The following is a 14520-nucleotide window of genomic DNA, read 5'->3' as shown; positions in this document are numbered from 1 at the left end:
ATGAAGTACCAGATTCCTCAAGATTACTGAGGCATGTGACTATTAATAGTAATCAAAATATTGTGATGTGAGATCAGACAATCGGTGGTATGTATTTTCTGCTTTTACTGTCCTGATAAAAAGAGCCCTGATGTCATTATTTCATGTAGTGTGGTTTCATTAATTCTAACACACTTCACATTTCAAGTTCTTAAGTAATAGTCAGAGAAAAGTCAAGCTGTTCACATTATTCCCAAACCTTGTTACTTATCTTTTTAATGACATACTGCATAGTGCTAATGTTACGAATTTATTCTTACAGCTTCTCTTTCAAAGCGTGCACTCTCGACTGTGGTACATAAAATGAAAAATAAAGCTGAAGTTGTATTGTTGATGATAAGCTGTGAGCAGCCATTCAAGGAAAAGGACTATTCATTTACATACAGATCCTGTTAAAATGACATTGTGATTGTCCATGTTTATCAGCTGTTCATCAGATCAGCTCAGTTCAGCCTTCCAAGCTCAGCTGGGATCTAAAATTAATCTGGCCCTCTGCCTTACATGCACCATTTAGCAGGATTAAAGGCTTTACTAATAAAGACCAGGCACTTATTAATATAACACCTCATGTTCAGATTATGCTCTCACTGGCATCTTTGTGTTGTGTTATGCATTATAGCCAATTTTGACTTTGTAAATGACTGCCTGTTCGTTAATGGTACAGAGACAAAACAGGCTACTTTCTGCCTACTTGGCTGTGCAGTGATCACAGGAATAAGCCAGTAAACTCCCATTAAGTCATTTATTTAACAGACTTGCTCCTGAATATGCACAGGGAGCAGATCTGATAAATCAAATACTTTTTTTCCCATATCTGCTTTACGAAGACAAAACAGCATTTCACTATGGCAATTTCCACCCTGTAAAGAGACAATAGCATTTCACCATGCCAATCTACAATGGTCCCACAGCAACTACTCCTGTGCACCATTTTAGTTCTCTAACTTAAGTGCTGATATTAGCAAAATAGTATTCTTAGGCTTTGCCTTTAGGCAATGGAGAGAGAGAGACCAGTTCTTGGGGCACTAAGAGGAATATTGAATTTAACTGTTCTCTGAAAGGGTCTGGTTTTCACCAACTGTGCTAGAAAACTAAGTTCCTTAGTTGCAGCTGCAAATAATTCCCAGAGTGTAAAGACTGACCACACAGCTTTCACGTTCACGAAGAAATAGAATTATTAAAACATGTAACAGACCTTCACAGTGCACAGATGACTTCAGAGCTTTTTTTCTGATTTATCCTCAGATTGGTAAAAAGGCAAGACACGGTGCTCAGCACTCTGTGGTGTTATGGAGTCAAGCCCTGTTCTCCTGTGACTTGGAACTGTAGCACATCCTGCAGTGCCCAGCACACCCTGGGAAAAGGCCAGCACTGCCAGACTCTGGAGTTCAAATGTCACAGCCTAGATCTTCAATCAGCAAGGTACTGATCTGCTGACCATGAGTAGGATCAAAGTCACACAAAACTCAGTGAAGCCCAAGACAGCACTCCAAGCTACCGCTTGCCAATGCTGCCTACAGGGGCAGATAAGAGAGAGAGGCAGGCTGTCCCACCTTGATGGCTACAGCACACAGCTGAGAGAAGGTAGAACTGTGCTTCCAGACCAAGCTCCCTATAACATACACACCTTTTACGCCAGGTGTATGATGTATTACAGCTATGAGATGATATTAACAGAACCATGCAAAGGATAAGAATGAAAGTTCTTCTCAGCTGATCATCTGAAAGTCATATTACATCAAAGGTGCACATTCTTCAGCAGTTGCTTTAGGTAAAACGACTGTAATATTGAGAAAATGGAAATGCACAAAACATAATTTTCTTATTTCAAAGAAAGCAAATGTTTCACTGAAAATAAGAACAGGCAGCAGAGAAGGGCTGTTCAGCTCATTACTTAAGAGAAAATAGACTGTCTTTTCCTTTTTAAAATATGGTTTTAATGGTGTTGCTAAAGCAACAAGTAACCAATATGGTATTAACTCACAAGACAGAGTTTGACAAGAATGAGGTGAGGTTTGTACCTATATTTATCCCTCTTAAATGAGAGGTTTAGCTGTTCTAGGGAAATAGAAAAGATTACTTAGACATTATTTCATTCATCACTACCAAGTGGACCATTTAATGGAGCTGGATATAACAAATTAAAAAAAAAAAAGGGTAGGGGCAGATGAAAAACAGAAGTGAAATAAATTCACAAACTAGTGGGTAGAAGATCCTTAGTATTGTCCGAGGTCACTGTAAAATGTCTCAATATTAAAAAAAAAAAAGGAACCTGCCGTCTTTTAAAGAAGAGAAAGTTAAACAAATTCAGGGTGTTGGTGATTGGCATCAAGAAATAAAAAAGGGGCAATGATGGTAAATTATTCCTCATGCTATAGAGCATCCTGTTTGTATGTACTTTACACAGCTCTGTTGGTTTTGTGTTAGCATCCACCTAGGAGAGAGCCCATTGTAAGGTGGCTGGAAGGAGGAGGAGGGGGAGTGAGACTGTCACAAGGTCCTTGCTCCTTTGTGATGACATACAGCATGCACACCATCAGACAGAGTTAACAGGGAGTGGCAGTCCTTCACTTTGGTAAATCTACTCCCAGTAATCAATGAATACAATTATCACTATAATAAAGAGACGTTAGTAGTACTGAGCTGCAGCACGCTCAGCTTCATCAGTTCTCATGGCAACTCTTCACCTGCTCTTGTACTCAAAAGCAGTAACAGTGTTTATTAGAGCTGTAAATTTGTTAATCAACATTATCATCAATAAAAACAAGCCTGCAGTGCCTTTACTGTTTGCAGTAATTGCCATGTTTTTCCATCTTGAAATCACTCTACAAGCTGTTGTTAATTAACCAGTCCTCTTGAAGTACACAAATAACATCAACATTTTATAACAGAAGAGGTGAGGCAGGCTCAGCAGTTGATGTGTGTCAGGCAGCTTGGGAAATCAAGTTAGAAAGAGTCCCACCATTCCACTGGCATGTCCAGATTACATCCCTTCTTTCAAAAACCGAAATCTTAACATCAGTAATTTTTGTTGCAGACTCTAAAGATCAAAAGAAAAAGAAGACATAAACTAGAAAAGAACATTCTCCCTTTCAAAGTGGCTGTGTAGTAATTGAAATGCTGTTTTTCCTGAGGACAAGCTACAGTCTTTGCCACAAGTACCTTTTGCTGCTGTCACTTGTGATAACCCAGAGTAAAGCAAAGGACCTAAGGCTGGATACCAGCTGTCATTCAAAAAAAAAAAAAAAAAAGCTTCACTTCCTCAAAATTCTGGCTTGAAGGTTTCTTTTGCTGACATCTCTGAAATGATACCATTGAAAACACCAACAAGCAGCACCACTTTCCCTCTGCCTAGGGTGTTCTCCAGGATGCCATTTTGATGGGTAAGGAAGCTGCTACAAGTCCTCAGCTGAATTCACACATTAGCCCTCTAACCACAGCAATGGGTAAAACATAGATCTGAGACACAGGAACATCTGGGGGCCACATGTAAAAAGGAGGTATAAGGTCCACCAAAGCAAGTCAACACCTCTAGATCAAAAAAAAATAAGCACCTCTTTGTCACATGAACTGGTGGTAGATATTATTGTGTCAACTGCAATCTCTAAAAGTACCAGAGAGTCAAACAGATCAGTTGACAGCGAAAACTGATACCTAATGCAGCAGCTACACTGGCACCTAATGAGGCCTTTCAAGTATCTTACACAGCTATGACTTCTTGCTCCCTCTCTCCCCATCTCCAGCTCCCACATTATTTACTTGACTTTGGCTCAGAGTTCTGAAGTGTAACATGAGACTAAACACATACACAATAAAGAATAGCTGATTTAAGACTTACAATATGTGGCTGAGCAAAAGGCTTACCAACAGCTAGAAGTACATTTGGGCAAATTAAGACTTCCTGGAGGAGAGCCAGGTCAGTGTTGACACTGCTGCAGCCATATGGACTGCTGTTAAATGAAACACTTATGTTAACATGAACATCTGGCGATTGCAAAGGTAAAGAATTCAGCAGAAGACCCTACTGGTTGAACTAAGTAACACTCAACTGAAAGAAAAGGAAACAGAAGATGAATGAGAATGCATCCTCTTCTTTATTCTTTCTTTTATAGTATCCTTTGATGTTACAAGGAAGGTTAAGATACAGTTTTATTTGTTAATTTTATCTTACTTTGTTCAAGATCAAACAGGCTGTATTTTATGCACTTCAAACACGGAGCAAGGAACAATTAAAACTGTCGTCTATCAGAAAAAGGTCATGTTGCTTCTAAAGCGCCCATCAACTGTCAGATCTGCTAGAAATATTTCAAGAGAAATTAAATCACCTTGGGAGCTCCTGATTGCTTAATGAAGCCCAAAGCTTGAGACAGGATCAAACACAACTAAGGTGCTGTGCTTTGTTCTGAGCCAAGCACATTGTTCATTCCTTTCATACAGGACAGTGTAAGCTCAGCACATTTGTCCTTGCAGAGTCTTCATCCAATTGCTTTTCTTTTTATTAGGAAAAACATTGCTTTAGAACATGAAAGTACATTAATTCTGAAATCAGCACATTAATCTCCCGAAAAACAGGGGACTTTCCATCTGCATAGAAACCATCTGAACTTCTTCCTAGGCTCTCACGGTGGTAGTCTGTCTCTAGCAGTAGCCTAAATTCTCTCACATAGGAAAGAAGGAGAATAATAGTCACCTCAGGTCATTTCTCAGCAGTTTCTGCAGCACAATATTCAAGAAGGACTTAAACAGGTCCTCTCTGTCAGCCTTACAGGTTTGCTCTCTGAAAAGGCATCTCAGTGAGTTTGAAGAACTTCATATTGCACCCTGTTCTGAGACCATCCATCTGCCTGACTGGAGTGGGCTGCTGGAGCACAAAGAGCTTATTTCTGATACAGACCAGGCAAGCTGCATTGCTACAACCTGGTCCTCTTCTAGTATTTACAACTGGGCAATTTTCCAGCCTTTGTAAGTTGAAAAGGTGTGTTAAACAGCTGCAAAAATTGCTTCACATCAGGAGATGCTTAAAAAGCTTTCATAGAATCTTAGGCAGACTTCCGAGTGCCTCCAGGCCTAGGGAATTTTGATCTAAATAAAGCATACTATCTAGTACCTTTTGCTCAGTCATTTATAGCCACCTTCTCTCAGCTGCATTAAAAGTGCATGTTTTTCATTTTTCAGCGTTCATTTTGGAGGATGGATAATTTCAGATGAACTACTGCCACTACATGCCTTGAGGCTTGTTACAGAAAGCAGACCTATTCCATTAATTGCTTCCTGTAATCCATTTGACCTATTGGATGAAAAGACTCTGAAACAAAGATTAGTACTCTACTCTAGCTTACACATTATGCCTTAAGGTTGCTAAAGAAAGAGAGGGAACCTTTAACATTCAGTTTTATAGACCATATATTTAGGAAGGGGTGGCTGTGAAACTCAAAGTAGATGCCGTGTATTTGAAGGAAGCTAGGAAGACAAGGGCAATCCTGGCCCCCAGTGAAGTCCTGGCAAAATTTCTATTGATTCCAGAGGATTATGATTACTTGCTTGATACTTAACATTCTTGTGATGGTTTTAACATGTGTTATAAGCTGCATTTGCAACGTGCACATTGCTTCAGGTTTAATACACCATCCACTACTGACTATGGATCTAGCTGTACTTAAAAAAGGTTTTCATATTCAAAAAATGCAGTGATCCCTCCCACTGTAATACGGTTAATCTCAAAGCAACCCACCCTGCATATTTAGAATGGAGAAATGTCAAACAGTAATTTCTGGAAATTTAAACTATTTAAAATATGTTTAGTATTAAAAACCCTAAAAAATTGTAGTAAAGCAGATCTAGAGGGAAAGGAATTCGTACTGTGGTGTGAAATCATGCTAAAAAACACCTGTGTAGTTTCAGAGTTAAGAAGACAAAATGATAGCATGTAATTTTGAAATCTATGTGGTGTTTATTTTCCCCTTTAAAAACATCAGCAAATACAGCTTCAGTTTAGCAAGTTTTTTGCTTCTCTGTTTTGGCAGGTGCATGGATCAAGTATTTATTAAATACAGTGTTTCTTTCTTCATTCCTAAAGCATCCTCACAGTTAAAAGACAGAGGTTCATACTAGAACTTAAATTTACAGATAATCTATAAAGCTCTGTAAAAAGCAACTCAGTGAAAGTGCTAGCTGATTGTTACATGATTAGAGCCACAGCTACAATTCTGTACTAGTAACAGGGTAGAATATAGACTAGTATAATAGGCCAAGTAATTAATCTGCTTTAATTCTTTTCAGTGTCCTTATATTTGTTGTTATTACAGAAATACAGTTTTGTCCTAGCTGAGATCTGACCTTGCTGTAAAACAAAGAAGATCCTGCCCCACATAGTTTGTAATCAAATTAACTCAAAAGAATCAGATGCTGATTTTATTGGCTATCTTGAGGCTCTTAGTAACTTGGGAAAGGTAATATGCACAGAACTGATCACAGTGGTGTGTGGACATTTATAAGGGCCAGATGGCAAAAGAAATGCATCCTTCTATAAAGAAGCATGTTCCTGTAACAGGAATTTTGAGTTATTACAACAGAGAAGAAATTAAAATGATAATTTCTCTCTTACATAGGTGGCCCCATCAAACCTTGCTTCCTTCTGCCTCATCACCCTTTCCACTGACTACAGAGTAACCCAGGGATGCTGGGAACAGGCAGAACAGATTTGCTAGGCTGGGGAGAGAAAAACTGGCACAGGGTTAGCACCAGACAGTAAACATATCACATAGTGAGAGCACAGCCACACAGGTGGACTGTCTTGGCTCTTCCACCTAATTTCATTAGGGTCATGCGTGTCTAAGACCTTCTGTGTGATTAACACTGTTGGTCAGCCCTCCAGGTGACCAAGTAAGCGTGCAAGGCTGGTAGACACTCATAAAGTCCTTGGACTAGTGACACTAATAAAAAGAAACACAGAAAGAAGGTGTACAGCAAAAGTATTACCTTAAAAAGAATTGGTGATCTGGATGGGTAGAGAAAACAGCTATGCATGGCACAGGCTGGGCCCTGGAAGTGGTGAACAAGGCAAACGCTTATGTGGAAACACAGACTAATCTGGATTGTTCATGCAACAGGAAAATCAGGGAGGCAATGCTGTAAGCATTTCCACTACTTTCCCAGACAAACCTGTTGCAGAGGGTATTAGTTTTGCATACACCGGGATGCCTTTCCTTGTACCCAAAAGTGATGCTGGGTATTTCTGTTCATGTGTGGACCTCAGTCCTCTCCATCTCTCAGCTGAGAGTAGTCCTAGGAGGCAGACAAGCCCAGTTCTCACACCACCTGTGGTGGCATACCAAGTATGAACACCTGAAATCTCTTTGACAGTCATTCTTCAACCTCAGAGAGCTTTCTGCGTCTGGGTTGTTTGCAGGAAGATTTCATTCACAGATCACTGCAACAGCTGCAGCCTTTGCTAAACTGAGCAATAAATGCCAGGAGCCTTCCTTAGTCATTCAATAGCCATACCAGAACCTCCTCGTGGTCCAAGTCCTGCATAGTGCAGACATCAGATACCTGATTAAAAACTGGGCCAAATGCACTGCAAAGGCAGTGGTGAAACCAAACTTCTAAGACTGAGCAATAAGCACTTACCAGTGTCTTTTTGACACTGGTCAAATCCATTACCATTCTTATGCCTTATCACAAACCCACTGCCACACGTGCCATCCTCCAGCAATTCCTCTTACTCAATCCAGTTTATTCACACACGTCACACATTTTGCACCTTTTTGGTCCTCTAAACTCTTCCTCCAGTTCTATTTTCCTAACTTTTTTCTCTTCCTAGCTTCTCTCCTGTCTCCTAAAATGCAGTCATCACTGCTACATGTGTAATTTCCCTGTCCCCCATACAGATAACACCAATCTGAATTTTCAGACTGATAAAAAGATTTTCCATTAAAAAGACAAAGCAAAGAAACAAGCACTGACCTGATATTTTCTACAGCTAGTTTGTTTCCTATATTGCTACAACATGGGTATGAGAAGGGGCATGCTCTCTTAAACACAAAGCCTAGCAGCTTAAGAATTCCACAACAGAAAAGATAATAACTTTTGGGTTTTTTAAATATCTTTCACCCTTATCCTTTGCCCACTGCTTATCAATATCAACTTTGTCATACCCACACTAAATCCAGTAATCCCATCCTCTCAGCCTTGCTGCCTGATACTTTTTTCTGTGACCTAGTGTGTCTTTAATGAGATCACATAATTCTTAGAGCAGCAACTTTGTGTTTTCACTTTTACAGGAAATTGCTTGGCTCCTTGGTGGGGGGGCTGACTAAATGACAAACACAGTAATAACAAAACAACTGATTCTCTTCAACAGGAATTGCAGAGAAGCACTGTCAACTCAAACACACAACAGTGAAAGTATGTGACGGATTTGAAAGGAAACAAACTCTTTTGTGGAGCAAATACTGATGAAAACTGTTCTTTCCATGAATAATTTTTAAATTGAGGATAAAAAAAATCCTAATAATTGGCAACTTTGCTGTTGTTTGAAAGAAAGGTCTGTCAGAGGATGCAAGCAAAAGGAAGAAGTGGAAAAAGATGGCTTTTATCAGATATATGGAAGGAGAGGAGAGTACCTGAAATCTTGGCTACAGACGTTTTCTTTAACTTACATTTTTTTGTACTCTTAACCTGAAATCAAAATAATTACGTTTCTGATTCTAATTTCAGCTTCTATGGGGGAATTTCACTCGTAGTAAATTAGATATCACATACCTAATGACATTAAAGGGGATTCATTTCTAGGTTGAGACACTTTGACGTCTGGTCTATACAAAATGAGTTCCTGTGTGCCACAGCTAAGTTCCCACTCCTGTTAGTGGACACCAGTGTAGCCTATACAGTGAGTGTGAAGCAGTTCAGCTAATCCTAAATTATTCTGAAAGTAAATGCTCTTTTGGGCTTGCTCACTCTAAACTGTACTTCTGTTAATTTCTGGAGCTGAGACACCAAGTATTAAATTCAGATACACACATAGACATCTATTGCCAGCTAGGACAACCACAGGATATCCTTCTGAGCCTCTAGCTGCTGGACCAAAAAGACATAAGTTCTGTGACCAATCTGTCCATCCTACAGGGTGTCTTGGACTCTCCATGGCATCTCAAATGGCATGAGACCCTTGTGTTGAAACAGTGACCTCAGCCCCTAGGCCACAAGTGGAGACACCTAGATGTAAGAGATGGATTTTTTTTTTTTTTTAATTTAAAACACTACAGCTTATTTAGGTTCAAAATCATTTTTACCAGTAACAGTAGGGTGAGGGATGGGCCTTTTCTCTGCTCTAGCAGAGCAGAGGAAAAACGGTCTTTTCTCCTGCCAGGTCCTGCCAGGAGCCTGCTCCAGCGTGGGCTTTCAACAAGGGCAAAGCCTCCTTTGGGCATCTCCCTGCTCTGGTGTGGGGTCCTCCCCAGGCTGCAGGTGGAGATCTGCTTCACTGTAGACCTCCATGTGCTGCAGGGGCACAGCCTGCCTCACCATGTTCTGCACCATGGGCTGCAGGGGAATCTATGGCACCTGGAGCACCTCCTCCCCTCCTTCTGCACTGGCCTGGGTATCTGCAGCACTGCTTCTCTCACATATTATTGCTCCTCTCTCCAGCTGAAGTTGCACAAGTGTTTTCTCCCCTTCTTAACTATGTTATCCCAGAGGTGCCACCACCATCACTGATGGGCTCTGCCTTGGCCCAGCAGGTCCATCTTAGAGCTGGCTGGCATTGGTTCTGTTAGACACAGGGGAAACCTCTAGCAGCTTCTTACCTAGAAATCACCCCTGTAGCCCTGCTGCTACCAAAACCTTGCCATGAAAACCCAACACAGTAGAAAACACTGAACAGATGAACAGACCACCTACACAAAGTGGCTTGTCCACGGTTTATGGACACCAATGAAAATGTGCATATTTTAAGAGGAAAGCTGTGTGTGTGGTAAGGGTCTCTTGTGTTTGTCATTTTGCTGTAGCAAAACAATATAACCACTGCAACTGGCCTTTCTCCAAGTAGCAGGGCAAACCAATGTTTTTTAAAGGCAGTCTGTTACAACATGAGCAGGACATACCAACTACTGAAGTCCTTGAAAGATTTAGATATCCGTTCAGCTTTTTTTCTGAAGCTGGCATTATACAAGAATGCTTTCTAATTAATTTTCCAGTGCAAGGGAACCAACGCACTAGGCATCACTGAATACACACTTAAAACTCAGACAAACAAAACATATTACTTACCTGGTGTAATATGACTTCATGATAAAGGGCTTTGAGCAACCTGGTGTAGTGGAAGGTTATTCCATGGCAGGGGGGTGGAATGATATGATCTTTAAGGTCCCTTCCAACCCAAACCATTCTCTGATTCTATGACTCTGTGATGTGGATAGATGTTCATTATTCTGCATGTTCCTTATGATCAGTTTTGACAATGTACTGCACTTAGAAAACGGAAATGCTCAGTTTAAACTGACCCTTAACATACAGTTCTTTAAGGGAAACATTTCACATAGGTTTTAAATACTGATCAATCTTTAAATGAAACAGTACAAAAATTAAAAGGGAAAATATAGTATGTTTAGGGTAGGAACCACCTAATCTGAACTCTAGTCAGGCATCTTAATGTCAAGTGTTTAATCTAAGCTACTCGTATAGGTTCCATTTACAGTCAATGGTGAGAGGTAATTGGGTAGTAAGTGCATGCAGAGGGTAACTCAACACACCTCTTTTAAACACATAATTTAGGATAAAATGAAGTAGGGTTTGTAGGTACCTTTCTCTACTGACTTAAGGGGAAGACTAGAATACTAGTGCAGAAGACACCTAACTTCTAAATTGGTGTAATTAATACTTTACTTATGGGCTACATATAGCATATATATAAAAGGTGAAAGGAGGACAAGACTGATCAATCTTGTATATTTGTCTGCAAACAAGGCTAAATTCTAATGGAATAAGTGTGGGGTTCATTGTTACTGGATTAAGAAAAAAGACAAAATCTCTTATAAGCAAAGTTTATGTAGTGAAGATTGATCATAAATCCAAAATAGCATTGATGCTGGATATTTAGTAGCATAACTGAGATCATAACTTGTCCCTCTGTAGTTTAAATAGACTTAATATGGTGCACAACAGTGTTTTTCAGTTTCTATTCAGAGCTGAATTTCACTCATAGTAAATTAGAATTCTCTGGCAACTTGCCCATAACCTTTAAACTTTTCTGGTTGATGATTTTAATGCACAAAGGCTTTTTATCAGTAAACTGTGTCTGGATTGGAACCAAACTCCGACTCTACTCTTTCTCTATGCCACAACATTTTTGTAAAGCTGAATAAATATATTACACCGAACCCGAGGCTTTGAAGTGTAAACATCAACCTACTACAGTAACACAAAACAGTCCAAAAATAAGACACTTATAGCCAAATTATTTCTGCAGTATGCAATAGCTAAACAATGTAATATCTTTACCTGAAAAAAATATTGAATAATTGTAATCTGTATTTAAGTGGCATCTGAAATGGATTATCATTCTTGTTTCATTTTTCCCCCTATGCATTTAGTCCCCTATGACTAAAAATAAAAAGGAATTGTAAGCCTGACAATTTTATTTCAGAGACCCTGTGACAACTATTAAAAGAGCACCATCAGACATACGGATTCAAAGAAATTAGGTTACCTGAAAAGGCTTTTGTTATCTGGCATAATCCTTCTTTTCTGCAAAGGAAATGCTGGATTTCTGGAAGTAGGTTTACCTATAAGTAAAAAGAGAAGCTTTAATAATTTCATTCAGAAAAGTGCTCTTCTGCCTGAAGCCTTCAATGGGTTTATGATTAATTTCTCAGAGACACCTCACGTGCAAAACTTCTGTCAGTGTCAGAAGGGAATTACAGCTTTGCCATCCCTGCAACATGGGGTAATGGAGTCAAGGAGTGGGCTTTTCCTCCATGGCTATAACAAAACAAAATTTTAGACTTTGGCCTCTCCTCCTGGCTGCTGAGTTTTCATCCCTTCCCTGCCCCCTTTTCAGTTTCTGCAGCTTCTCTATTCTCTGCCAGTTATCAGTCACTGTCTCTCCCTGCAGGGAAATAGCCTATGCCACTTGAATTGCTGTGCTTGGAAACAGTCGTAAGCTAACATAGCTAAACTGCATCCAGGCTCTGAAACAAAGGACTGCATTGCACCGTGGTATGGACATGCCAGCAGCAAGTAATGATAGCCCAATATTTAAAGTTATCCGGTGAAATGGACCATCTGGTTTAAGTCCCTGTTGTGCTGCACACTTCTGAGAGAACTTGGACAATTCCTTTGATCACCTTGTGTCTCAGTTATTCATGAGTGAAACTTCTGGACATTGCAGAGTGCTGTAAGGATTATTATAGTGCACAGTATTAGAGGCTCAGATGTGCTATTATAGGCAGAATGAGCAAAAAGCAGTGTGCAGAAGCCTGGGGTGTTTTATGATCTGGGACGTGAATCCAAAGCATGCACATTTCTAGCAAACTGGAACCACGACAAAAATTTCACTTTGGATACACTTAGATAAGGCATCCTGTCCCAGAGAACCCCACTTATGATCCTACCTCTGCTGTGGACACACAGTGTTTTTCATATCTTTATGAACTTCATACATTAACTCAATACCTTTTAAAAGCAGCTCTCCCAGTTCCTCAAGTTGGAGTCTATACTTTTTGCTCTTGCCATTATCTGTGTATTCACTTGAAATATAAGCTAAACTGTGCCCATAGTTTGGTCACATTTTTTCAAACAAAGACCTCAGTTCAAATCTCATATTTTTACCAACAGGTCAGGTGCTTAATTACACATCTGCATATCTAAGTAACGTAAACTGTGCCCATAACATGCTCAAGTGAAAAACAGAAGCAAAACAAAAAACAATCCTGAAAATACCAAGAAATATTGGCACCACTGATGTTTTGGACTGTGAGTAAGCAGATTGCAGTGCAGAGCAAGGAATTGCCATGAAGGCCTCAGAGGAGGACAGGGGTCTAGCTCACACATTATCAATCTTAAGACACTGTCGCTATTTGGAGAGATGCCTAAATGATGTTTGGAAAGGAGCAATTACATTAGCTGAAACTCATTAGTGATATAGGATGTGAAGCCTAAATTAGTCCAGCTTTATCTTCTGCCTATGCTATTATTCTGAAATATTGCATGCGTTTGCTAGCTATTTCTTCCCATTTCTAAATTCTCTTTTCCAGTGAGGTAAATTGCTTAAATTTCCCTTGACTTCTGTAGAAGCTTTTTCTTCCTGACATGCTGCTTGAGGGTGGCCAAGAACACAGAAGTTCAAGCTAAAGAAAAGAAAAACTTGACACTCAGTTGTAACAGTTTTCAGTATTTACACTGAACATTCACATCCAAAGTATCATACTATGTCCAAATGAGAAGTTGCTTTTGATCACTGGGCGTGATATAAAGAAGAATGAAACGTTGGTATCTGACAAGTATTCCTCAGTAGACAGAAAACATGAAAAAACTTTTTTATTGGTGTTAAACCGTGCTGCTGCAGTATAAAATAAGTATTAGATACTTTTCTTTTTGTGAGTGAGTGCTGAAAATTTGAGCTAGCCCTGTCCTCTCATTTCTACAAAGGATAACATGATAATCTCATACCTTCTGGAATAGCTCTAGATGATGCAAGTCTTCTATTTGAATGCATCCAGTACCATCATTTTTTCTGGAAGATAAGCAGATCAAAAGATCCCAAGGGCTCATAACACCTATCAGGAAAGAAAAAAAGCATATTGAGAAAGAAACTATCATGCAATTCCTATTTGAACAAAAAATACTTAGAGCCAAATGCTGAGGAATAGTCAACCATTGGAATGCTAAGTACATGAATAGCTACAGGTTGCAGAAGAGAAAAAGACATATTCACTACCACATTTCAAGCTTTGGAACTATATATTTAGGCATTTGACAGTTGGTAGCTCCTGTTATACCTGCCTACTGAAGTCCAGTCCCTTGGTGTTTGACCTGTTTAGCATTCAGAAATGAGAAAGCTCAGTAGCATGGCACTGCTTTAATTTGTTCTCTTTTTTTCCTGAACTCCTCAACATGTACACTTGTAACACACATCCACTACTTACAGTCTGATCTTCTGAGGTCTTTCATTATTGGGAAATAAATTTTACAGAAAGTAATACGAGTCATACTGTTGCAAACAGCAGGATTTTCTAGCCTGAATTTTGGTGTAGTGGCTTCCTAAATATTGGACTGTGTTTTTCCAACATCCAGAACTGGTGTACAAGTGGGAATTAAGTAGCTAGCTTCTGAGTTAGCTCTGGTGCTTCCTTTCTGGAGCAAAATTAGGCTGTGAGACCGTGGAGTTCTATTACCAGGAAACAAGCAACACTGGAGTCAGAGATGGTTGGCTGACAAAGAGTCAAAACTATATTGCACCAATTAAAATATTGTTATGGATTA

At 39.6% G+C, this 14520-nt stretch overlaps 1 protein-coding gene across 1 annotated transcript in view; it reads right to left on the bottom strand.

Moving 5' to 3' along the window:
- Positions 1–13814, bottom strand: part of CPED1 (cadherin-like and PC-esterase domain containing 1) — a gene marked incomplete at both ends in the record, with an annotated part of 45056 nt that extends 31242 nt beyond the window's left edge. Inside the window, 2 exon segments of the mRNA XM_010011671.1 lie at positions 11747–11822; positions 13708–13814. Of these exon segments, the coding sequence (XP_010009973.1) occupies positions 11747–11822; positions 13708–13814 (183 nt within the window).
- Between the last annotated feature and the right edge of the window lie 706 nt (positions 13815–14520).

This window comes from Nestor notabilis, unplaced genomic scaffold (assembly GCF_000696875.1).
Source record: "Nestor notabilis isolate BGI_N333 unplaced genomic scaffold, ASM69687v1 scaffold13003, whole genome shotgun sequence".
Taxonomy (NCBI): domain Eukaryota; kingdom Metazoa; phylum Chordata; class Aves; order Psittaciformes; family Psittacidae; genus Nestor; species Nestor notabilis.
Note: the sequence above shows the minus strand (reverse complement) of the source record. Positions and strands in the feature narration are given on the sequence as shown.